This window comes from Phoca vitulina, unplaced genomic scaffold (assembly GCF_004348235.1).
Source record: "Phoca vitulina isolate PV1807 unplaced genomic scaffold, GSC_HSeal_1.0 scaffold48, whole genome shotgun sequence".
NCBI lineage: Eukaryota > Metazoa > Chordata > Mammalia > Carnivora > Phocidae > Phoca > Phoca vitulina.
In genome coordinates this window covers 7001150-7027907 of record NW_022589751.1, presented here as the reverse complement: position 1 = coordinate 7027907, position 26758 = coordinate 7001150, and the positions used below count along the sequence as shown (strand labels likewise).

At 41.8% G+C, this 26758-nt stretch overlaps 1 protein-coding gene across 2 annotated transcripts in view; it reads left to right on the top strand.

Annotated features, from left to right (window-relative positions):
* Positions 1–26758, top strand: part of MYOF (myoferlin) — a 160004-nt gene that overhangs the window by 74424 nt on the left and 58822 nt on the right. For both annotated transcript variants that reach the window (XM_032432325.1, XM_032432326.1), the window contains exons 16-23: positions 2354–2436; positions 4860–4898; positions 8197–8321; positions 9476–9592; positions 19548–19725; positions 21158–21282; positions 23451–23557; positions 25891–26083. In XM_032432325.1, the coding sequence (XP_032288216.1) occupies positions 2354–2436; positions 4860–4898; positions 8197–8321; positions 9476–9592; positions 19548–19725; positions 21158–21282; positions 23451–23557; positions 25891–26083 (967 nt within the window). The remainder of the gene's footprint in view (positions 1–2353; positions 2437–4859; positions 4899–8196; positions 8322–9475; positions 9593–19547; positions 19726–21157; positions 21283–23450; positions 23558–25890; positions 26084–26758) is intronic.

Below are 26758 nucleotides of genomic sequence, written 5' to 3'. Positions count from 1 at the left end.
TTAAAAAATAAACTTGTGTCTAATTCGAAATTAAAGAATTGATGTTTGGATGTTGAGGAACATTACTCTAGGTGGGCTCTTACTTTTCAGTCTGTTTCTTTTTCTTCCAGAGGGAGGTGATAAATTCCTCCAGGAATCAGGTGTTTTCTTTTTTAAAAAAATTAATAATGGTATTGTTGCAGAAACCCATTGTATATCTTGGTTCAATTGCTCATAAACAAAAGAAGGGAAAATGATCTGAAAATGCCCCAAGATAAAAAATCAAGAATTTAAATTGCATTTAGGCTGTCCAAAACAGACTTCAGAAATGGAGTAAACCATTTCTTGGGAAGAATCACCAAAACGTTCCGACAACTATTCTGTTATGGTTAGAAAGGAAAATAGACAAAGCTACCTATCTGATTGAATGCAAAGAAAATTCATTGGAAGATTCTGATGGAATGTTAACTAGACCATCCTCCCAGTGAGGATGGCCATAGTAAGGCCATTCTTGTGTAATGTTCTAGTTGGATGAGGCATTCAGTTGGCAGTCCTTAACTCCTTGAGAATGAACATGGCAAATACTGCCTCCCTCCTCCTCCTCAGCATTTATTCTGGTGTTAGCTACCATTTTTTGAGCACTACTAGGTCAACTGCAATGTCCCATTTAGTCTTTCGAGTAACGCTATGGGTTAGAGATTATTATTTGTTCACAGGTGAAGATACTAGGCTCAGAGAGGTCAGGTGACTTGCTCACACTCACTCAGACAGTTAGAGACTGAGTTGGGCCCCCATCCGGTCTGCCTGTCTCCAGGGTTTTTCCGTTGGCAGAACTGATCTGGCTTTTGTGTTAGCACCTTCTTGGTACTATGGCAGCAGGGCACTTTGGGAGGAGGGTAGTAAGTCTCATTTTGTTCAATGACCACATCACCCTTTATTGAGGGTCATGGAGGGGTCATGAGGACAAAAAACCCCTTCCAGCGAGTGTCAGCTTGATTTAAGCACTTGGGACCTTCTGGCAACATCCGGAAGGTGCTCCATGGTCTCAGGAATGCTCAGGAATGTGAATGTGGGCCTATGTAGTTGAGGTGACTTCTCTGGCTTAGCTTTGCAGTGAGTTGATAGCAGATTGAGCCATCCCAGAGTTGCCTGTGGTCACTACAAATGTGGTTACTTTCTGACCTAGTCTGCCCTCTCCAAACCAATAGTGTAGACTAGGATGCACAGAGAGGCCCTGTTTAAGGAATCCTTGGACCTAAATCTTAGGTTACATGAAGCTAAGAATTCTTTAAATGTAGTCTAGATCCTTTTGGATGAACAGAGAAGACTTAAGACCCATGCATGTGGCTTAATATCCTTAAATAATAATTTTTTTCTCATACACATTGTTTCATTACTCACTTTCTACAATCTAATATTATTATACTACACAATGTATATCATATGTAATGTGGGATATTACTCTAATACAGTATAATAATATTACACTGTAGTATAATCTTTCCCCCAAATACTGAACCTTTCCTCTCTCCCATGGGGTCTTAGATTTCAGAGTGAGTATACCACTATACAGAATAAAGAAGAGGATGAATTAAGCAGAGAGATGTTATTAATAGAAACCTTATTTTTTTACACCTACTATTTGCCCAGCCAGAGACCACTTCATGGGTTAGGCTTGCAAACTCTGTGGTATCCATGGAAAGATTAATACAGTTGTGTATTCTTGTAGTGGGAATGCTGGTCTCTACCACACAGATAAGATTTAGGTTCTAGGTAAGCAGCTGCTCTCGGCTGCCCTGCATGTGTTACACAGTAGGTGCTTGAATTGGAAAGGGATTTTTCTCCCTCTGAAGGACCCTTAGATATAGCCCATTGTACTCATTAAACCATCAGAGTAATTAGTGTGAACATGATAAAATAAGATACGTGCACTTATCCTACGTAATGTGATTATATTACACTTATTATATAATGTGCCTGTAACTGATTCATTCACTTTATGGCAATGGTATTGAGTGGCTATGGGCAAATCCCTTGACCTCTGTGTACAAGCCTTAGTTTCCATAGCTGAAATGACTTGTCCTATTAATGTTTCTTAATGGGTGGTTGGAGAGCCATCTATATCAGAAGCAGTAACGATAGATACTTGTGTAAATGCAGATTCTTGTTCTCCACTCCTGCCTTTATTAAATCAAGAGCTTGGATAGGAGAGGAGAGCTGGGGTTTCCAGGTGATTCTTAACGTACAGTAAAGCTTGAGGCCCACTGGACAGGATGATTTCTGAGGTCTAGGGACTTTTCCGACTCCACCTTATTGTTGTTGAAGTGAAGATACTTATTCCGAGGTAGAGGCCTTAACCTGTTCTTTCACACAGGGACCGACTTACTAAAAATGATGTCGTTGGAACAACATATCTACACCTCTCTAAAATCGCTGCCTCTGGTGGGGAAGTGGAAGGTAAGTCACTCAGCAGAGCTGAAACAAGACAGGGGGCAGAATTTCTGAAGCAGAATGAACTGGAGTAGCCACCTGGCAATGGACTTGGTTCCTTAAAAGCCAAATGTGGTGAGCCTAGTGAACTGTTTTGGTGATGTTTTGGTGATGACCAGAACAGTTAATTAGTAGTTGATAATTGAGGCAACTAACAGTTTGAAGACTTTGTTTTCTTGCTCCCATCCAAAAACTCTTCCCAGTAGCTATTTTATAAATTTTTGAGTGTCAATACAGAGTGCTAGCACCCTATTTTTCAGAGTGGCATTGACACCAGTCCACCCAACTATAAAATAATATTTCCTTCTCCACTGACTTCTTTAGCAGGAACAAGGATGTCAGCATAATCTCCACAAGCATCGATGACGAATACACTTTTCATTGTTCTCCATACTGAGAACTACTTGCCTATATCCGGCATTAGTATTTTGTGCATATACCAGACATTGTAATAGGAAATGAAGGAGAAAAATAGTAAGAGAAAAAAAATGTAATGTTAACATATCAATAATGCCAGCAGCTGATTTGTTTTTGTTTTTGTTTTTGTTTTTAAAAGATTTTATTTATTTGAGATAGAGCGAGAGAGAGAGAGAGCACGAGCTGGGGGCAGAGGGAGAGGGAGAAGCAGACTCCCCACTGAGCAGGGAGCCCAACGTGGGGCTCGATCCCAGGACCCTGAGATCATGACCTAAGCTGAAAGCAGACGCTTAACCGACTGAGCCACCCCAGGCACCCCTGATTTTTTTTGTCACCAAAACAAAAATAACAAAAATTCTTGTAATTGCCAACATATTAAACACATTGAGTAAATTACCTGAGAGAATTCCAGACAATTGTCTTGAGAAACTCAAGGTTCCTCTCATCCTCATTTTGTTTAAGAGGGAGCTTTACAGGTTAAAAAAATATTCCAAGCAAGATACAGTATGAATGAGAACCTGGAAGATATTAGAGATATCATGAAGAAAATAGAGATCTCCTCTCTCAAGAAGAAAAAAAAAAAGGCAATTAGAAATTCCAAGAAAAACAAAATGCTGAACAAAAAAGATATAGTTCAGATACAAAGTCACATGCGGCCATTATTTTAAGCAAATGTTAGAAGCTAAGAAAGATCCCATCTGCACATCCTCTGCTGAGTGGCAAAGGGGACCATACGATTGGAGCTGTAACAAAAAAATGTAATCACAACTCTTTCCTCTGCAGAGACAATATTTATATGGCTGCTATACTGTTAGCACTACTAATTGTTTTTTGATTTTTTTTTCTTATACCCTATAGCCAAAGCTCTGAACAGAATATAAATGTTATTGCCCATTGCAGTGTAAAAGTACAGAAGATAGAGACTAGAAGTAGAGAAGGAAGGGGAGAGGAGGAAGGGTAGGCTTGCTGGTAGCCTCTTCTTATCAAGTAAGGAATCCAAACAGAAAGACTAGTTTAAATCATAATGGTAACCAATAGAGTACTTAAAAAATCGTACCAAAACTGGGCGCCTGGGTGGCTCAGTTGGTTAAGCGACTGCCTTCGGCTCAGGTCATGATCCTGGAGTCCCGGGATCGAGTCCCGCATCGGGCTCCCTGCTCGGCGGGGAGTCTGCTTCTCCCTCTGACCCTCCCCCCTCTCATGTGCGCTCTCTCTCTCTCTCATTCTCTCTCTCAAATAAATAAAATCTTTAAAAAAAAAAAAAAAAATCGTACCAAAACTATGTGGTGGGGGAGGGTCAAAATGAGTTAAACCTGTTTGTCATTGGCAAGAAGTCATTTGATAATTACCTGGAGGTAATGTATTCAAGACGTATTGGTATAAGCATTTTTTCTTAGTGATACAGCAGTAACATCCAGAAGCACTAAAACCAGAAATGGTTACATGCAGGTTTCAGCCTCGTCTCTGAGGCCTTCTCTCTCCTTGCAGGCCCTGCACACAGTCTGGTAAGGGTCTCAAAATAACAAAAGGCAGCAGGCAATTCCCACCCCCCCCCAAAAAAAAGCCTCAGACTAAATTAACTGGGATTTTCTGGCCTTGATCCCAATTAAGTCAGACACAAGACAAGTGCATCTTTTATGAAAAACATGAAATATTGGTAACTTCACCAGGCGTCTTTTGGTGGCGAGAAACTCGCTCTTCTCAAATGCCTTGCTGCCTTAGGGCTGGAGAGATTTGAGTTATTTAATGTGTGGTGGTTCTGCCAGTTGTCCCAAAGATTTGAGACATTTTGCATTTAACCAATGAGTTTTGTATAAATTACAAAAGAGTCATGTCACTCGGGTCTGAATTTGGGGGTTTTCTGGTGTTGCTAAACCACTTACCTACACTGGATTTGATTAACTTTTTCATTGTCTCTGTTATAATGCCCGTGTTTCTCTTGTTGTTTAACCAGTCATATTTTTACTATATAGATTTCTCATCTTCGGGATCTGGGGCTTCATCGTATACAGGTTTATGCTTTGTAATTTTGCTATCTTCTAGATTTTCCTATTTACTCTTGTCTTATTAAGAATGTATCAATTGACTGTCTTTAGAATTTTTTTTTTTGACACTTTGCTGTCTCAAAAATAGTTTTGCTAGAGTATTAATTTTGTACTTGTGCTGTGTGTGTGTCCTGCGTATGGCTGAGCTTAACGCAACCGTGCTAATCAGGCTCTGCATGTCACATTTTCACCTAGATGCATACCAGCCCCTTTGGTGTCACTGTAAATAATTGTTTGTAAGAGATAACGTTGTCTGCTGTTGTTGTTTATGTTCAGTAGGTAGAGATATGGGGCACTAAATCAGTTGTTCAAAATGTATGCAGTAACTGCTCCTCACTTTGAACATGGATCTCTAGGTTGGAAGACACTGAACGGTTGTACCTTGAGGGTCTTCATCTTCCAAATAGGGGGGGTCGTGACATGTCTTTTGGCTTGTACAGCACTGGCCATTCTTTGCAGGTTTGCTCAGTGGTCTCACATTTGACTATCACAACTCTCTTATTATTATGGGTCCTCAATACGTGAGGACTCTGAGGTTTACACAAGTTTGTCATCTTTCAAGTAAACATGGTAATCCCTGCCATTGCTAATCACCCAGGTGGTGGCGAGAGGGAAAAGAGATATTGCAAGTGAGAAAGCTTTGCAAATATAAAGCACTGTTGTCTGCCTTTGTGTTACTGACAGGATGCCCCATTCATATTCATTTTTAAAAATCCATCTTATTGTCTTATCATCAGACTTTATATGAATATTCAGTAGTCCTTACATTTATAACCAACTTGGCAGATTTGGTAACACTTCAATCCTTCATGCATTTGTTTCACCAATCAAAGAATATTTATGTGGTAGCTCCCCATGGTAGAACCAGTCCTCGGTGTTTAGGGAATCAAAATAAAATATATTTGAATCCTTCCCCACCCACCAAAGGAATTTATAATGTCAGAAATAAGCAGCTATTTAAAGTTCAAAAATTAAAATATAAAGTGATACCTTAAAGAAATCCAAAATGCAAAGGAGCCTCGGAGGGGTGAACGAAGTGTAGAAAATATTTTTTCAAAAGCAGGTCAGAGGAAAAGGTTGATGGCCAGGCTAAGGAATTTTTGTTCGTTGGAAGTTTGATGTGACAATTGTGCATAAAGTGGGTTAGGAAAGTTTGGGGGCAAGAAGAGACTTAGCTTGTGAGACTGTCGGCTTTCCTGGGAGACAATGCTGAGGTGTAAACACATAGAAGGAAGGCTCTCCATGTTACTGCATAACCAAAAAGTCAAAGGGTTTAAAGTACCTGAAAAGAGATTTGCTTGGACAAAAAGAATTAAGCTATTGATAACACGATAACATGCAGTAGATCATTATTAGCAATATGTGCCTTCATCCCTGGAAATTTTTAATGAAAACCAAATACTCATGACAAACAACATTAGTCGCCCATGAGAACTGGCTGGGGGAGAGGTGGGGCTTGAGCAGAGGAATGGGTGGTGTACTGGAAGGTACCCTTGTCTGAACTGTGAAACTCAAGATCTGGGCCTAAATCTGTCATCTTAAGAGACCTTTGATAAGTCATGTCACTTCTATGGGTTTCAATTTGCCCATCCATAATGTGGCATGACAGGTGCAAGAGTTTTAATGTCCATTCTTTCTTGAACATTCTGTGATTCAACTTCTGGAAGTGACTTCCTTTTTTCACTATGGATCTCTGCTTTAGTCCTCTGCTTTAGTTCCTCACAACAGATATTCTAGCACAAGGAAAGAAATTTAAACTCTGCTTATTAATAATAAATTAGTTAACTTTGTCATGTTCCATATGGCAGAGGAGATAAAACCAAGCCAATTCATATGTCCAGATATAATAGTCATTTATTTCATCCTGCTCATTTGGTAACTTGGTAGCACGATCCAGAGAAATCTCTGTTGGAAAAATTCTTGGTCCCTATTTGGGTTTCACAAGAAATTTCCAGACAGGCATGAAATATGGTCCCCCAGGGTGTTACCAAATCTCACTCTTAGGCTGTCAGTTATTACTTTCCTACATCTTAATTTAAATTTTTCTTTTCTCTTGCTTTCTTCACTGAGATTGCAATTCAGTTAATTTCTCCCAGGGTGTATGGTTCCTACCTCATCTCAAAAGTGCCCAAGCCCATTTACACATGTAGAAGAGCCTCAAATAAAAAAATAATTGCAAAAAAAAGAAATGTGCTTATATACAGTTTGGTCAACTGTTCACTAATGGGCATTCTACTCACCTGTCACTCCACATTTATCTTTCTCCCTTACATTTAGGCATAGAGTTGGAAAGGGCCATAGAGGTGATGTAGTTAATTTCTCATCCACAGGGGAATTGTCTTGATGATAATCCTGAAAGTCTTGGCCTCAACATTTCCTCTTCCCCAGTGCCATCTGTCCCATTGTTTGACACCTAATTCATAGAAAGATCTTCCTTATATTGAGTGAAATAAAGAATGCCTCCTTGTAGCACCCATCAGTGGTCTTCAGCTTTGCTTTTGGAAACAAGTTCATCCTTCTTCTAATATGGGAGCATTCAGATGATTGGAGGCAGCCCTTACATTTCCCCGTCTTCACCCACAGTCTCCCTTTGACTCCACTATTTCTTTACATTGCCCTCAGTTCCCCTCATTGCACTGGGGAGCAGTCTTGCTAAGTAAGACAAGGTAGCAGGAATATGGAGCATATTGGATGCTCATCAGAGAGAATGTTATGAATGGGAACTTTATGTTGCTTATAAATATCATATGGTCATAACCATAGGCAGACAGTTCATTGCTATGTATGAAAATTTTAAATGTCTTGTATTTTTAATAGCATGTACCATATTTATACTAGCTGCTTTAGATTAAGTGGCATTTTTGGGGAACAAATACAGTTAATCCGATATACATCATTTAGGTGACCTCCCCAGTTTAATCTTTTACCCCAATTACGAATGACACATTTAATACAATTCCACTTATAAACTTGCAAAAAATGTGAAGATCAACTTGTAAGTCTTATTATTCTTTCATTTGAATAGCATTATCTTTCTGTAATAATAAGTTTACCTGAACTACCCCAAAAATGTTTTGTATTTAATGTTTTATAGCAATGAGAAAAGGGAAATACAGCAAGTCTCACAAGTGCTTATAATTTGTGCTAATACAACTAACTCACAAATTAGAGGAAAATACTCTCACTGAGCTAACTAATAACTAATATTTATTTCAATAGATTGAGTGTTAAAAACCTCAAATCTAATAATGGTATTATCCCTCAGCAAATACAGGAGAAACAGAGGTGGGCTTTGTTCCAACATTTGGACCTTGTTACCTGAATCTTTATGGAAGCCCCAGAGAGTACATGGGATTCCCAGACCCCTATGATGAGCTAAATACTGGAAAGGTGAGTTTCTCAATTAACGTTTGTTATTAATGAACACTGATTAATGTGATTCCTTCTTATAATGCTTATAATTAAGTCTCATATCTAGGGGACTCACACACACACATATACACAAATAGACCCAACATGCAACTGATCAAGGGTTGGAGGACAGAAGTCCCATGCTCCTCAAGTCTTTGAATGCAAGGTTAGGAGAGGATCCTGGAGACCATCTAATTTGGCAATTACGAATGCACAGCATGGTCATTCCCCCTGGTCTTGCACTTAGGGCAGGGTGTCTGTGATCAGTGCTGTCTCTTTCCTAATAAGCAAATGTGTTGCCTCAGAATTCTGTTCAATACTGTGTTCTGGGAATGTACCAAATGATTGGAGGTGACATGCCTGAAGAAACTGTTCACTATCCCTGATCCGATCCAACCTCTTCATTTTATAGATGAGGATATGGAGGCCCAGAGATGGGAAATGCTCTTTCCAGCACATTAGAAGTAATGTCTTGGAGTCAGCTCTCAAGGCCCAAGAAAGGGACTGTGGTAGAAAGAAAGCCCTGAGGGGGCAGGGCTAAAGACTGGCTATGGAGGGGGGAGCCTTCCCTTCCTCTCCAGAAAATTCTCTTGCCAGCACTGCTAGGTATGGAGGGAGGAGTATCCGCTCTTCATCCTCATGCTCAGCCGCACCCAGAATATCTTCCTCTTTTATTTCCTGGCTACTCAGAGACTTGCCCTGGTTGCCAACATGGCAGCCTTCCCTTCCTGAAAAGAGGTGAGAGGAGCCAAGTTGACGCAGATAAACGCAGAGCTGCTCTGCTAAAGTAGAGTGAGGGAGATTTTGAGTACCTTCCACTCCCACCCTCAGCCTCCGGAAACTTCTTCAGGATTCAGAGCATGACTTGAAAGCCTTTGACCTCAGTCATGGCTAAGATTCCTTTCAGCCTGGGCTCCCCTGGCTCTCTTTGGGATCCTTCCTCAAGTCACTGACTTTTCTTGCAGATACCAGAGACCTGAATCCAACTGAGAGTGTTACTGATGGACTGATTTTGGAAGTTAGGGCCATGGAAAGTAAACACAAAGCCGTAGCTGGATGAGCCTGACTAAAGAAAGAGTTCTTTTTGCTGGTGTTCACGTCTAGAGGAATAATCCTGTGCTGTTGCCTTTCAGGGGGAAGGAGTTGCCTACAGAGGCAGAATCTTGATTGAATTAAGCACTTTCCTTGAAAAGACACCACCAGACAAAAAGCTTGAGCCCATTTCAAATGATGACCTGCTGGTTGTGGAGGTAACTGTTGGAGTGTGGATGATGCTTGGTACGGAAAAGGGTAAAAAAAAAAGAAAAAGGTAAAAAAAAAAAAAAAGGGTAAAAAGAGACCTGAGTCATAGCAAGGACCTCTTGATCTATTTAACGCACCCTTGATCTATCTAAAATAGTCCTATGTGAGTGAGGAGACTTGCTTCATCTTTTGTGATGTTAATACTCTGCTGAAAACTGGCAAGAGTAATGATACCTCCAAACCCCGTTTGCCCGTTTGCCAGTTGGGATTACGTGGTCGTGGGGAGGTGGCCACATGAGCCGTCCCAAATGGCATAGGTGCTGCCGCTAATCATTTCCACTTTCAGAAGGAGGCATATCTCAGGCTTCCCAGCATGTGAGGGCGTGTTTATATTAATGCCCACATTACACCAGCTCTGAGCCCCATTCCTCCTTGAAGACAGGAAGTCTTCCAAATTCACCTCCCCAACCATTTCTTCTTCTTTTTTAATCAGCTCTTTCCCCTCTATGGAGACAACTTATGTAAAACACCCATGATCCATATGATAGAGAGCTACAGATGTAGTTTTTTCCTAGTAAATTCAAACGTCAATGTTATTAACTCAAGGCAATAAATACCAAAAGAAGAATATTATTATCATGAAACTGTTAAATGCCCATTTTTTTCTTGTCTATTAATTGATATCTATAATACAGATTTGTTAACATACGTGATGGACAGCCCAATATTAAATTAGCCCTATCTCTATTGCTCACTAAATCATTTCCGACACATCCTATACCATTATTATGGGCTTTGAAAATATATATTATGCTAGTTTATTTTTATTTTTTAACTTCAGAAAGACTAACGCATAGCACGGTATAAGCCTAAGGTGCGCAGCGTGTTGATGTGGTGCATTTATATACTGCAGTATGAGTATCACTGCGGTGCCAGCTAATGCGTCCATCACGTCACATAATTATAATTTCTTTTTCATGGTGGGAACCTTTCAGATCTAGTCTGTCAGCAACTTGGAAGTATGTGATACAGTATCATTGACTATAATCACTACGCTCTCATTAGATCTCCAGAACTTATTTCTCTTCTAACTGCAAGTTTGTACACTTTGACCAACATCTTCCCAACTCCCCCAACCCCTGGTAACCACTCTTCTACTCTCTGTTTTTATGAGTTTGGCTTTTTTAGATTCTACATATACGTGCTTTCTCTGTCTGATTTATCTCACTTAGCGTAATGCCCTTGGGGTCCGTCCATGTTGTCACAAGTGACAAGATTTCCTTTCTCCTGGTTAAATAATATTCCATTGTGTATATGTATACCACATCTTCCCCCATCTATTTCTGAGAATCCTGTGTTGATGCTTACATGTTCCAGAAATCTGAATTTTTTGCCAGAGCAGCCGGCTCACCGATGCCCCTTTGCCCAGAGCCACTCCTTGCTGGATTCCACCCCCCACCACCACCACCCAACAAGCGTCTTCAGGCTGCTTCCCTCCTCTTACTGTCCATTCCAAGCATGGGATAGACCCTTCTCTTATTTCCCGCACATCACATCAGAGACCAAACAGGAACTTTAGAAAAGCTTTTACCTCCAGTCTGGGACAGGAGTAGGGATGCACAGTGAAAGGAATAACTTGAAGCAGCTAATAAAAGGTGGCTCATCTCAAAGGCCACTGGGCTCACACCAGCTTTCTGGGTCTCTCACAGTTGGTCTCCCTGTCTCTCTCCAGCCTGCTTCCTTGTGGCAGCACTCAGCTCCCCATCTGTCCCTACCCCCAGCACCACCCTGTACACATGGCCACCTCAGAGTCCATGTCCAACTGCCAAGGGTTCCCAACCAAACAAGGCTTTCTTCTTCCTTCTAGGAGTCTCATGTCTGCCTGTATGAGATTTGTGCCTTTCAGGATGATTGACCTGGAGAATATCCTCTGCCTTTAGAGGAAACTCTCCCTTCCCCTCCCCCCGCCCCAGAGCACTGTGACCTTGTTCATTGACTCCCAAGAAGACAATATTAGGACGTTAGAGTCCAAAGCAGTATACTCAGGATTTTTCAGTCCTGGCGTGTTTGGAACATGAATAGTCCAGTTATTCATGAGCCACACAGATTTTAATCCAGTGCCTTTGTCTTCCCCTGAAAGAGAAGATTGTGCTGCACATTCTTTCATAGGTTACCTCTGTCTCCAACCCTCAGGCTCTGGAAGGAACTTACACAACCACCAGCAAGCCACGGGGCATCAGTCTAACTTCACATAAGGAAAGGAATACTTCTCCCCCTACATGAGCACAGATTAGAACATAGTCCTGGCTAAAACATATGCTTCACACTTCATGTTACCAAATAGGACAGTTGAATTCAGGTTATTTAAATTGTGAAAGAACCCTGGTAGGTATTTGTTTTATATTATAGTTAAAGGTCTATCCAAGCAATTTTCCTAAAGCAAAGCAATGGTCTGCCTTGAATGTGAATTCATCTCTCTACTTGTAGAATCAGAAATTACCTCGAATTTTTAAGTCGTAGTTTTCCCAGTTTTTATTAATGTACCCAATAAAAAATTTAGGGCAGTTTTTTGTTGTTGTTGTTTCTTTTGTTTCATTTTTTTTCTTCCTGAATCAGCCTCTTAAGCAAGTGGCTGTACAAGCCAGGTTATTACAATAACTCTTGGGAGATAAGTCTTCAAGAAGTTATCAAGTCTCTCTCCATCTCTCTACTCCTTATCCCCCTACCTATCCCTACTGATGTACAGACACATAAATAATACCATTTGCGACTTATAATACTAATGGTGCCATAATACCATTCTTTGAGTTAACATTAATGGTTTTGACTAGAGTTACCCCGAAGTTTCTGATGTGTGGTCAGGAGTGATTTTGCTGAGGTGAGAATTTGAATCAGTTGTGCAGAAAGGCAAGTGCTGGTGAGCGCACCTAGGCAACCACCCAGCGTGCATGTCCGTGAGAGTGAGGCTCGGTGCTTCTCTCTTCCTGATGCTGGTGCCCAACTCTTACTTAGGTCTGAAGGAGTCCCCCAGTGTTTGCAGTTAGTTTGTTACATTCCATGGAGGTAATGATAGAATACTGGGTTATCCTTGAATTTTAGAGCTTGCTGTGATCTTAGGAACATCATCCTTGCAAATCATGAATCTGCCATAGCACAGTAACAAAGGGGGACCATTGAAGACCTTGAGTGCTGGGCTTATCCTGACTTTTCAAACCTTACTCCTGCAGAATAGGTCATAAACCAGGAATTCTCTCTAGAAGAAATGTATGCTGCAGAATCACGCAATGTAAACTCATTCTGGTTTGGTTTTTTCACTTGTTAAAGAGACACAGAGCCAAAAGCAACAGGTTTCCCCAGTCAGTAAGGTCCTGGTCAGAGTCTTTCTCTCCACCCCACAGCACCATCAACTCGGAAGTCCAGGAATTGTAACAGATCTTAAGAACAAATTTAGATTGGGCGCCTGGGTGGCTCAGTCGTTAAGCGTCTGCCTTCGGCTCAGGTCATGATCCCAGGGTCCTGGGATCGAGTCCCACATCGGGCTCCCTGCTCGGCGGGAAGCCTGCTTCTCCTTCTCCCACTCCCCCTGCTTGTGTTCCTGCTCTCACTGTGTCTCTCTCTGTCAAATAAATAAATAAAATCTTTAAAAAAAAAAAAAAAAAAAAAAAAAAAAAAAAAAAAAAAAAAAAAAAAGAACAAATTTAGAAAAGGGAAAAAAGAAAAAGAGAGGGTGGGTGGAAAAATGGAGCAGCTTACATGCCATTTACTGTGAGGATCATGCAAGAAAATGGCTAGAAACCACCCAAAGGCCTCCATGGAGACAGCTGGTATGGCATGGGTGGTTCTGGACTTGAATCTTTACAGATCAGCTCTTGAGGATGCCAGCTGGAACTTGGGCTTAGGCAGAAATGCTGTCATGAGTTCTCGGCAATTACAGTGCCTCTTTTGCTGTGTTCTATCACCAGAACACAATTTAAGTCCATGATCCTTCTTTTTATTTTAAGCACTCATAATAGAGGCGGGGTGGGAGAAGGGATAGGAAGAGGCTCAACAAAGTATGGCAACTAGAATGCAAAACTAAATTAATTTTTTTACTCCAAATAATTAAACACATACAAACAAAGCATAGGTCATAAATTTAGTAAAAATAAAAGCAAAAAAAAAAAAAAAAAACCCAAAACAGTCAACAATATACAGTGTCCACAGTATATGTCAATCATATAAAAGAATGGCTTTTTAAAAACTGAAATAGAAAACAGACTTAGTTTTCTTTGATCCAAATAATTAAACCCAGACAGAAAAATGGCTTATGTCATAAATTTAATAAAAGCAAAAATGAAATCTCTACACCAAAATCCCAGTAACATTAAAAAGCAGGAGAGGAGCTGAGATTCTGACTTAGCCACAGTTCAGGCAACCAGGAGCCTCATAAGAGGGTGAGATGAGCAGATTTGCATAAGCAGCAGGAGGATTAATGAGAGCCGTCAGCCTAGAAGGTTGATCCTGACCCTTTTCCCGTTTCCAAAGATCCCGTGTTCTGGGTCATAGGCAAGTAATGAAACTTCCAGTAGAGCTGAAGAGGGCAACTTCCTTGCTGTAAGATAATAGTACTAGTATTTGCTCTTTGACCCTGGTTCCTGACACTGAGCTCCTAAATATCTTGGGATTTCCTGGGTAGTAGGAGAGTCCTTTGTTCTAATGAGGTGACTCATGGGCTCTTAGATGGAGGCTGTTCTTGAAAAAGACCAAGCCATGATTAGAAGCTTGGAACTTTCTGCCCCACCTCCCGTTCTCAAGAGAGGGGCTAGAAATTGAGTTAATGATCAGTCATACTTATGTGATGAAGCCACCATAGAAATCCCAAAAATACAGGATTCAGAGAGCTTCTGGGTTGGTGAACACATACAGGTGTTGGGAGAGTATTGTGCGTGAGACCTCTCGTCCCTTCCACATACCGTGCCCAACACAGCTCTTCCGTCTGGATATCCATCTGTAACCTTTATCATAGCCTCTTCTTATAAACTGGTAAACAGTAAGTAAACTGTTTTCCTGAGTTTTGTGAGCTGCTCTAGCAAGTTAATTGAACCTGAGGAAGAAGTCATGGGAACCTCCAATTTATAGCCGACAGCTCAGAACCAGGACTTTCGATTGGCATCTAAAGTGGGGGAGGGGCAGTCTTGTGGGACTGAGCCCTTAATGTGTCTCCAGGTAGATAGTGTCAGAATTAAGTTGTAGGACACCCAACTGGTGTCGCAGAATTGCTTGGTGTGGGAAAATGCCCCACACGTCTGTGTCAAAAGTGTTGAGAGTGTGGTAGTCCTCTGAGAGTTAAGGAGGAACACAGGAGGGAGAGTGAATTTTTCCAACTCAGTTGCCAAAGAGCCCTGAGCTGCCCCACCTCCTTAGAACCAAACCTGGCCTCTTGCTCCAGTCAAGGGACCCTTCCAAGAGATGCAGTGGGGCTCAAACTGCCACTTCCCTAAGGAATCAGGCAGGTAGAAGATCAAGTGTTGCCTATCCAGACACCTGCTGGCTTCTGGAACCTCAGTCTGGCCACTGAAGGACCCCATTGATTTGTCTCCACCATCTGGGATCTGTTTCTAGACCACATCCTTCCTATTCCTTCCCAATCTTTTTGCGTGGGACCCCACATACTTTGGGAGCATTTTATGAACATGCTTTCTGTCTTCTATTCAATTAGAACCTCCTTGAGTTCTCCCATTAGTCTGGCCTACAGAAGTGCTAAATATATATTTGCTTGAAATAGCACATCCAGATTCTTCAGCCATCTCCACCACTGGTCAGCCATCCTTAGTAAACAGAACGAAAAGGTGGCAAGTTCGGCAGTTTTCTTTGGCACAGTCTCCTTGCCACTGACCCTTAATGTCCCATGCCTAGTGGTCCCACAGCCACTTTTTAGAGCTGTTAACTTGTTACCCCTTCTCAGTATTCTGCTTGACAAAAATGACCCCCTTCCCCAAATTTACTCCTGAAACTCTACACTATACCACCTCCGTCTACAATGTGCACTGGTCTTTGATGATTAGAGAGCCCCAAGGCCCTACAGAGTCAAAGAAACATCCATCAGTGTTCAATAGATTATAATTTACATTCTTGAACTTTCCCTGTTATGAGCAGTTTTGCCCCAAAGCTACTCAGGGAACCAAAGCTGAGGCTCCAGACCTCTCTAAACTATGTTGATTTTTCCTTCTTCTCTCTACCTCTTTGAGCCCAGAAGGCAGGGTGGGGGGAGGGGCAGTGGGAAAGGGCTGGGGGAAGGCCGGAATTCTCAGCTGCACTAGTCGAGAGCCTGGCTTTGAGGCACGTGAGCAGATAGTAGATCACCTGCCCCTTGCGGAGTTTGGACCTGCAAAATGGTCCAAGGAGCAGCTCCATCTTGAGTGGCTTGCTCACAGTGTGTGCCGATCTGTTGGGAGGTGTGGTGATGGTCAGAACCCAAATTATTGTCTTACAGCTCAAACTCTCCAGAGTGAGGGTCCTATCAGGGCTTCTGCAGGTGACCGCAAGCTATGCTCAGGAAAATCCAGGGAGATCTAATGGAATCATGGCCACATAGAGGTGTGCAAGGCAGAGCCAGCCCAGCCAGAAGTGGCATCCCCACCCCTTCCAGAACCTCCCCAGGCACCTTCTCTCTTCTCTGCAGCCCCTGCATTAGCAGATGGCTCCAGCTTCAATGCTCATCATCGTTTCTGGGCCCTGACTTAAGCCCCAAATTATGTTTCATATTTTTGCTCTTTCCCTTCTCTTATATCATCCCAGATGGTTTACAAAGAAGAAGCTATGCTGTATCTTTAAGTTCTGACTAATACAAATAACTTCCTACTTTCTAATTTCACCAAACCCAGACTTCTCATAGCATTCCTGAACCATGGATAGTTCTGGAGGATTAGGCTTACTACTTAGTGTGTAGTTAAGGGGACTCCTGACAAGTGACAAAAGTCTCCGACACCCTTTCTACAAAAGTGACAGTGGACTAATGAAGGGATGTTTTTGAGTTCACAGTGCTAGGCAGAGCCTCTGGGATGTGGGGCCCAGCTATAAGTATATTTTAAAGCCCCTCAGGTGATTCAATATGCAGCTAAGCTTTCAAACCAATGTTTTGGAAAGACTTTAAAAAAAGATTGAGATGCAGAGGGATTTCTGATGAAATCCTGTTGAAGGTTTCCATTATACCGTGTCAAAAATTCCTTTAGCCAAAATGGAGTTGTTGTAATAGGGGAACGTCCTGGGATTCTTCAAGACCACAAACTACAGTCACTATCAGATGTTCTTAAAACAGTCCTCAAGAAGTTAAAAATAGAATTACCATGTGATCCAGAAATCCACTGCTGTGAATATACCCGAAAGAATTGAAAGCAGGGACTCAAATGGGAATTTGTACACCCATGTTCATAGCAGCATTCTTCACAGTAACCAAAAGGTAGAAGCAATCCATGGATAGCAGTCCATCGATAGATGAATGGATAAACCAATATAAGAAGTACATGCTGCTAAATTGATTACACAAGGGCCATGGACAGATAGTGGCTCTGATGTCTTGGCAGCCTGTTTAAGCAAACCAGAACGTAAGCCTATGAATGCCTCAAGGTTAAGAAATCAAAACCAGGGGTGCCTGGGTGGCTCAGTTGGTTAAGCGTCTGCCTTCTGCTCAGGTCATGATCCTGGAATCCCGGGATCGAGTCCCGCATCGGGCTCCCTGCTCAGCGGGGAGCCTGCTTCTCCCTCTCCCTCTAACCCTCCCCCTCGTCCTGCTTGTGCTCTCTCTCTCAAATAAATAAATAAAATCTTAAAGAAAAAGAAAAAGAAATCAAAACCAAAGGGCAACAAATAGCAGTTAACCAGCTAGGCTCTCCCAAATAATGCACCCACTTAAGCTATAGCCAATCAAATAATTTCCTTGTCTTCCTTCCACATTTGCTCTCTTAAAAGTCTTTCCCCTGGCTCCTGCAAGTGGAGCACTCTTAGCCGCTTCTGCTCTGTCACTGCCCAGTCAAATATATGTTTGCTCAAATAAAATCTTAAAAATTTTAATATACCTCAGTTTATCTTTCGGCAGTACGATGCAGAATTATTCCGTCTTAAAGGGGAAGGAAACTCTGACACAGGCTACAGCATGACTAAACGTTGAAGACATTACACTAAGTAAAATAAGGCAGTCACAAAAGGACAAATATTGTTTGATTCCACTTACATGAGATACCCAGAGGAGTCAAACTCATAGAAACAGAAAGTAGGTAGGAATGGGGAGTTGGGGTTTAATGGATGCAAGGTTTCAATTTTGTAAGATAGAACGACTTTTGTGGATGGATGGTGGTGATGGTTACACAGTGTGAATGTCCCTCATGCCACCAAACTGGACACTTAAACATGGTTTAGATGGTGAATTTTATGTGCGTTTTACCACAATTTAAGAAGTTTTTGAAACTATTGTCTAAGTACTTCTGTAAATGCAAGAACACATTCTTATACAAGGCAGAAGACCTACCCATGATAGTGATTCATTTAATAGAATAAAGGCCATGGTATGAATGAATAACAAAAGAAAGGAAAATCAGTTAATAAATATCCTACAGGGATCAAGTAATTTTTGTTAGCTTCCTAGAGGTGAAAAGTGTCATTACTTTGCTACTTAGATTATGGTATACAAATTGGTAGCAAGGTAGGAATGCATAAAAGCAAATCCAACAACAAAAAAAGTCATCATATACCAAAGTTTGATAGCAGTGTGGTCTCCAGATCTCAAATGGAAGGACTACAGATCTGGGAGTTCCTTCCCTAAGGGTTTCCAAACTAAACTTGTCATGGTAAGAATTTGTCAAACAATTTGAGTATTATCACTCATGGCTCTCCATGAGTTCTCTAGGGAAGCATGTAGCCAATGTGGCTACACTACAGTAACTATTACATAGTCTCACACCCAAGCTGGGCAAATGTCTACAAAGACTGGGCACCAACAGGGATCCGGAAAGGCTCTAGATGTGGACAATATTAAGTGGCAGAATGCCTAGGACATAATGCAATACAGCAATTTAATCCATTGCATGGCTCTGTTTGACTAAAGAAGGCAAGGTACCCAAAGATCAGTGGGGATATGATCCACAAAGAACGAGAGATGCCATCTGAGCAAGGATTCGGGGAAGGAAGTAGATTCAAGAGACTTTATGTGCCCAGATGAAGGAAGGCCTGAAGGGCTCGTAGTCGTGTCTGCTAGGCTGAAAGATCCTCAGTGTGGTCATTGTTGGCCCTCTGTTCGGCTCCCTCACATACACATACACTCAGTAAGCCAGTAGTTCTTTTAAAAAGAAAGAAAGGAAAAAAACAATGTTTGATTTCTATTTTGGAAAACAGAAAAATAAGTTCACCTAAATTCACTTATTTTTAAAATCTTACATTAAAAATCTTTATTGTTAAAAAAAATCTTTGTTTTTGATTAGAAAATTAATACTTAATAATTCAAACAATTAAAAAGGTAGAAAGTGAGGTTAGCCGTAATCGCTCTACCTTCCCCAACGTAACTGTTAACAATTTTATTTCTATTCTTCCAGACTTCCTTCATGCATATGCCAATATTAAAATATATATTCAGTGAGTTCACCTAAAAGTATCTTTTTTCCATGTTTGCACATATGGATCTACCTGTCTTTTTATTAACTTTATTCCGTTATATGAATGTAACATAATTTGTTTAACCGGTGACTTATTGATAGACATTTGTATTGTTTTCATTTTTTTCTCTATTTCAGTCAGCACTGCAGTGAACATCCTGGTACTTCTATCTTTGCCCACTTGAATGAGTACGAGAGAAACTGCTAGATTTAAGAACATTTTCTACTGGCATTTAATTCAACACTAATTATTAGGTTTAAAATACACCTGCTAGAAACCCACATATAAATAAGAGCAAAACAAGTTTCACTGAGCCTCATGTCTGCTCATACTTTATAGAAATACCAACGAAGACGGAAGTATAGCCTGTCTGCAGTGTTCCATTCAGCCACCATGTTGCAAGATGTTGGCGAGGCCATTCAGTTTGAAGTCAGCATTGGGAACTATGGCAACAAGTTTGACACAACTTGTAAGCCTTTGGCATCAACCACTCAATACAGCCGTGCCGTATTTGATGGTAAGACTCACTCTAACCATCTCTCCTTACATGTTTACTACAGTGGGTGCACCACAGGACAAGAAGCACCCGGCATATTCTCCTTTGGCAGCCATTATGTTCAGCATATGCTTTGTGGGAAGAAAAGGTTGAATGGGAAAGAGAGGTGTCTGGAGTTAAAGCACCTTCAAGACGGGTCAAACCCAGAAAGTCACAGGCTCTTTGCCAGGGTCTGAAACCTAGTTCCCCCTCCCATGTCCAACTTTCACACTGGCTCTGCTTTGTAAAATCACAAGATGGCGACTTGCTGAACTCAGAGCTCCGCCAAATCAGCTCCAGCTCTGCCCAACTCCATCCAACGAAGCCCCAAACTACTCTTAGATAGAGTAGTTGAAGTGGACGGGACTCTGGCTCAGGCCCTGGAAAACCCAGCTTCTGGTCTTCATTCTGTGACTCGCCAGCACTGTGACCTTAGCCATATCACTTAATTGTAACCTTCAGTTTCAGCCTCTTCTCTGAAGTTGCTGTAAGGAGTGAATAGCTGTATTTGAACGAAGGTGGATGAGAAACAGTCCCTGCTTTTAAGGAGTTTACATTCTAATGCATAAAATAAGTCATAATAGAAAGCAGAGTATGAGAATTCTCTAGTGAAGGTTATCAACAAATGGTTGTGTTTTTTTTAAGATTTTATTTATTTGACAGAGAGAGACACAGTGAGAGAGGGAGCACAAGCAGGGGAAGTGGGAGAGGGAGAAGCAGGCTTCCAGCTGAGCAGGGAGCCCGATGCAGGGCTCGATCCCAGGACCCTAGGATCATGACCTGAGCGGAAGACAGACGCTTAACGACTGAGCCACCCAGGTGCCCCCAACAAATGGTTTAAAAGTATACAGAAAGGAGAAAGAAATTCCAATCAAATGTTCCAATGGTATTGCCATAGTTTTTAACTAAATTCTGTACAAGCAGAGTTAAAAATATAAAATGTGCTAGAAAGTGTTGGCTGATGATTCTTAACCATCGTAAGGCTCTAAGTAATACCAAACCCCATGTATCCAGCTAAGGCTTTAGAAAACAGAAAATTCTCTTTTTTTTTTTTTTTTGTTTTTTTGCCCCAATTCCAACAAAAATATTTATTTAGAATAGCAGGTGCAGACACATACAATCTAACCTCCTGTGCCATGTATTTTCTGCCACCATGTTACATAATCATCAGTGATGTTCAGACATCTGATCCTGAACCACTACAAGATCCTAAAATTGTTGTGTTCAGTTTACTAGGGTATTTTAGAGAGATTTTCAAAACAACTATCCCTCAGTTCCTTCAAATAAAACTTAAAAAACAGATCATCCCAAACCATTTCACGTACCGATCGATCAGTAGCCCTGTTTGCACATCTCTTAGTAAACATGTTGTTTAAGTGTCCAGTGTTCATTGACTCTCAATGTTCTACACCAGGGAACTACTATTATTACTTGCCTTGGGCCCACACAAAGCCAGTTGTTACCCTGACTTCATACTGGGAGGACATTAGTCATCGCCTGGATGCGGTGAACATTCTCCTAGCCATGGCAGAACGGCTGGTAAGTTTATCTTTTCTACATTTCCTTTCCACCAAACAGTAAATTCTGTGTTAGTTTTAGGCTAGACCCCTCTAACACAAGACCTCAGAATATAGTGATAAGCAAAATAAAAGCTATTTTGTAACAGTTGAGGTAGGTGTTCCAAGCCTGGTATGGAGTTTGGTGGTACTGGGGACCCAGACTCCTTCCCCCTTGTTGCTCTGCCACCACTAAGGGTTGTCACTGTCTGCATGGTGGAGGCGGCTCACCACTTCCAGCCTGAGGGAAGGGGAATGGGGAAGTAGATGACCCGGGCCTTTCCCTTGAAGGGAAAGACCCAGAAGTCACACACTTGACTGCTACTCATTCTCCATTGGCCAGAATCCAGTCACACAGTCACATCCTACTTTAAGGGAATTGGGGAATGCAGTCTTATGCTTGGGTTGACAGATGGCCAGATAAAAGCCCTCTTACTGAGGAAGGTGGGGGTGGATATTAAAGTAGGAGGACAACCCACAGTTTCTGCCACAGTGAGGTGTGGTGTGGAGAAGGGTTCATTCCAATAGAAACATGCAGCCCTTAGAACTTTACTGTTAAAGGAGTAAAAATCTCCTCTGTGGGAAGAGGTGGGCTCAGAGGAACCAGGGCCTGACATTTCATACTTTTGTAAACTAGAGGACCTTGTTTGGAGGCTGGGGGTCCTCTCTGGTAGAAACTGCATAGATGGGGTATCTGTAATTTTCCATCTAGTTGACATTGATGAGGAGAAGGGGCACATGGTTGGGATATTTCTAAGTCAAAGATTCTAAATTACTTCTATCAGGTACTGATAAAAATCCGTCTGTTATTAGTGTTTTGATTTCCAAATTACCTTAGTATTAATTTTTTCTAAGATCCAACCTCTGTCAGGGCAGGACCAATATGTGTGGGGGTCCTGGAATACCTGATCTAAGAGTCCATAGCAAAATCTAAAAATACTGTTTTGTGTTATAAAGACAATATTGAAGGAGAATTGTAGGTTTAAGTCAACTTAAGCCTAATTGTTCACATAATAAAGCTGCAACTGATCTGCAGTCTAGTTGTGGTGTTAACTTCCAGTCCTCTGTTTTGAGGGAATTAGTAAGGAATTGATCACCCCTCTATTCTGATTATGTTTTGGCTGTTCTTCAGCCTTATTCATCAACATTGAGCATGCTGTCCATATTCCATGCTAATCTGGACGGGATGGTGGTTTCCCTGGATCAGGACTTTTGATAATCACGGAGGGCCCTCTCTCCATCTGTCTGTCAGCAGATGCTCGAAGTGACACAACAGGCAGTGTATTCCAGGCTCAGCTTGTCCTTACCTGCCCCAGCCCAAATCGCTGCTTTCCGAAGGAATTCTATTTCCTTTTAGTAGAATAGCATGTAAGAACCAACATCTGGGTATTAGAATACTCACTACTATTTAGACGTCATTGCTTCAAGGCCTTCTCAGTGGACAGGCTTACACACGAGCACGCACACACACATTATTCACATGTCAATTTATTTCTAGATCTCTCAATATATGAAAAGCAATGAATTTGTAAGGATAATTCCAATTCCATTCTAATATCACAGGTTTATTCTAGTCTTCCCGATTTCTGTAGTTATACCTCCTTTCTTCAACAGTGAGAAATTTCATTTGCTCATTTGTTAAATCCTAAAATCCATAGATAAACCACTACAAAAAAACAAACCAATTTAGAGTTTGATATGTTCATGGTTCTTTCTTTTCTTTAAACTGAGAGTATATCATCAAAATATTGTGTTCAAAAGTTATTTGGGTTAGTTTGGTGGAGTTATGTTATTCATCTGTAATATAGGTCATTTGTTTCTTTTATATTCCATGTTGGGGTTTCTTCCCCCATCTTTGTTGGTTTTATTTTATTTCCTTTTTGAATACATAAAATATTTACATGGTTTCAAAGGTCAAAGGTATAGGAGAGATTGTCCTATTACTTGTATATGTCAGCATTGATTGCATTTTGAAGACAAGTAAATAGTGCTAAGCTATGGTGAGCATTTTTAAATGTAAAAAGCTAAGTGCTCTGGTTTTTCTGTTAAGTCTTTTGTGCATTTTTTTCTTAAAGATAAACGTTAAACCTTTACTGAGTTTAAGGGCATGATGCACAATGACCAGTTATTTCCTCTTTCCAAACTCTCCAGCAATTGAACCTAGAGGCTCTGAAATCAGGGATGCAAGGTAAAGTTCCTGCAAGCCAGCTGGCTGAAATATGGTTGAAGCTGATCGATGAAGTTATAGAAGATACAAGGTACAGTGATTTTGTTCCTATCTCAGAATTCCCAGTCATGCTCTCCTCCCTAAACCTGTGAGACGAAAAGAGCCTCTAGAATTGTTTCCAGTGTTTGCCTAAAAAATGAATTGAGTTAGTCAAGATTCTCAAAAGGCCCTAGTCACTGGGAGGAGTCTCTGAATCACCACCAGGAAAAGCTCACTTTCGGATTCCATGCCAATTCTAAAGCAGCCTTGGGAGGCCAAGGCCCCTCCAGGAAGCACATCCCAGGGCAGCCTCAGGCAAGGGGTGGGAAGAAGGAAGGAGGGAGCAGGCCTAGGCCTGACTCCCTCCCGTCAATCTTTGTGTGCCCACTGCCAGGAGAAAGGGGACTGCTGGCTCCCACAGAGAATGGGGCCTCGGGGTGGAGCATTGACCTCGCCATTCAGAATAACATTCCTAATTCACAAACGCATTTTTAGAAACAGCCTTTTTACTTGCCTTTTTACTGAATGCCTATTGAACTCTGGCTAAGACTCCCTTCACAAAGCCAGTAGATTTGACTGGAGCCAGAGAAACTTTTATAACTGTGACTTGGGGAACAGCTCAGATCTCTGGGCATTTAGGTATCAAAGGGGGAAGTGATTCATCCCAAACTCATTTTAAACTATTGTGCAGTGGACAGGGAAGTTAAAAAGAAAAGCATATTGAAAACTTGTAAGCAGCAAAAACCAGGGATGGTTACACCCACCCCCCCCCTCCGCCAATGCCCTCAGTCTCCCTGTCTTCTTGTGCCTTCTAGTGGTTTAGCTAGGTCATTGACACGCGGCTGAGATCAGAGCTCGGCTGGGCTCTAGTTTGAATTCAGAAGATTTAAATCTGGGTCTTAAGAGGTCATCTCTCCCAGTCTCCTTATTTTAGGGGTGAGGAAGCAGAGGCCCAAGGAGGTGAAATGATGCGTCTGATGCCCAGAGTTGGGTTTATCCACACAACTTTTCCTGCTGCATGCTTCACACAGGCGACGTCTCTTTATTGAAGGTCTCATGTGTGACTTTGGAGCTAGCAGCTTCCATATGCATTTTTGCCTCAAGGAATCATTCCAGGAACTTAACCTTTCCAGTGCATTACCATAGTTATTAAGGCAACCAAACATTTGGTAATACCTTCTTGTAGAAAATTCTGTGAATTTTAGGGTTTGCTGAGCAAAACACAGAACTATCTATTTACACGGTTTTTGAACCAAATGGATGTGAACTGTTTTTGAAGAATCAAATGGAATCTTTTTAACTTGATGTAACAGGAAATTTGTGTTCAAAAGAAGTCATGCTAGGATTTCCTTCATTTAAGAAGCTAGGGGACATTCAAATCAATGGAATTTCTAGGTAGAAACAACGTGAGTAGAACTTCCTGGAATTGGTGACACGCTCACCCGGTGGCCCCACCAGCTACCGTAGTGAGAGGAAGACTGCAGAAGGCGGTGAATGCTGGCCCCAGCTCAGCAGTTCTACACTTCTCATTTTAATGAGAGCTTTGCCTCCACAAGTGGTTCTTAACCTTTTGGGAACTAATGGGCGCCTTTGAATATCTAATGAGACTATGATAGTGAGGAAGACCAAGCTTGATGAGGATGGCAACGTCATTCAGACTTTACTCTGCGGTTGGCATTGTTCTAAATGCTCTCCATGTATGAATTCATTTATTTCTCACAGCAACCCTGAAAGATAGATGCTGTTTTCCCACATTTGAAGATAGGAAAACAAGAGATTAAGTAACTGCTCAGGACCACAGAACTAGTAAATGGCGGAGCCAGGATTTGTACCCCGATGGTCGGCTCCAAAGCATGGGGTCTTTATCATACATCGCACTGCCTGCCAGCACAGACATAGACTTTTCAAATAAGTTCCAGGGGTTTGCAGACCTCCTGAGCCCCTCCGCCCCCCTCCACGGACTGCCTAGGGGTGGATGGTCCTCAAGAACCCTTCTGCTAAATGCTCTGTAATCTGCCTTCCCCTCCTTCGTCTTGGGGCGTCTGTACACTGGTTGTAAGAAGCAAAAGAAAGGTGGGCCTGTTCCTCCCAAACGCTGCAGCTGTTTCCATCTTCTCTCCAGCAACTCCACGGGCCTGGAGTCAAACCCAAGAAATTGCTTTGGAATTTTAATCCCCCTGCATTCCTCGTGAGAGTTAGGAGAGTCTGTCGGGCAGGTCTGCCCTGCCAGCACCACATACACTCAACTTCAGCTTAAACCTCCAGCTGATGCCGTCAGGAAAGCGGTTTGGCTTGCAAGATGGAAGTCAAACAAATGAATTCGACAGCTTGAAGCCCAGAAAGCTATTCTGCAGATTATCTGTTTCTTTCCTTTTCTTTCTTTAGGTACACGTTGCCTCTTACGGAAGGAAAAGCTAATGTCACAGTTCTTGACAATCAGATCCAAAAGCTGCGGTCCCGATCTCTCTCCCAGATCCACGAGGCAGCTGTGAGGATGAGGTCTGAGGCCACAGAGGTGAAGTCTACACTGGCAGAAATTGAGGACTGGCTTGAGAAATTACTGCAACTGACTGAAGAGGTAGGACTTTTAAACTACTCAGAGGTCACTTGATATGGAAGACGGATTCTGTGGAATGGCACCACGGCTAGAGAAGGTGGTTGGAGAATCTGGTGTATTATCTTGGATATTGAGCAGATCTGACAGATGGTGCAACCAAGGAGTTACTGGGCTGGGATGCTAGTGGGTAATGGGCTGAGCATCACTGAAGTGAGGACAGGAGAAGAATTTTGAGTTGGTGGTCCTGGAAAGGTCTTCAAAGTAGATAAGTCATTATCATTATCATGATACAATCTGAGACTACCTCAAGTGGAGGGATAAAGTAGCAAATCTGTGTGGCACAGAGGATGCAAGTGCTATCTTTGCTTGGGATTGGGAAGACTTTTTTGTGAATCCTGGACCTACCATATGTAAACTTGGGCAACCTCTCTAAGCTTCAGTTTCCCCATATATAAAATGGAGATCATGGTAGTACTCACTTCGCAGCACTGTATTGTGAAGATTCAAGAAGATGATGAATATAAAGAGCTTAGCACAGTGCGGGGCACACAGTGGTGCTGGATGAATGTTGGCTGCCATTAACCTCTGGGAACTGGAAAACCAAGAGAGTAGGAGCCCCCTCCTACTGAGCTTCAGAGATTCAGGTGGAGGGGGATCGTAATATAGTTGTGGATAGAAATACATTTGCAAAAACAT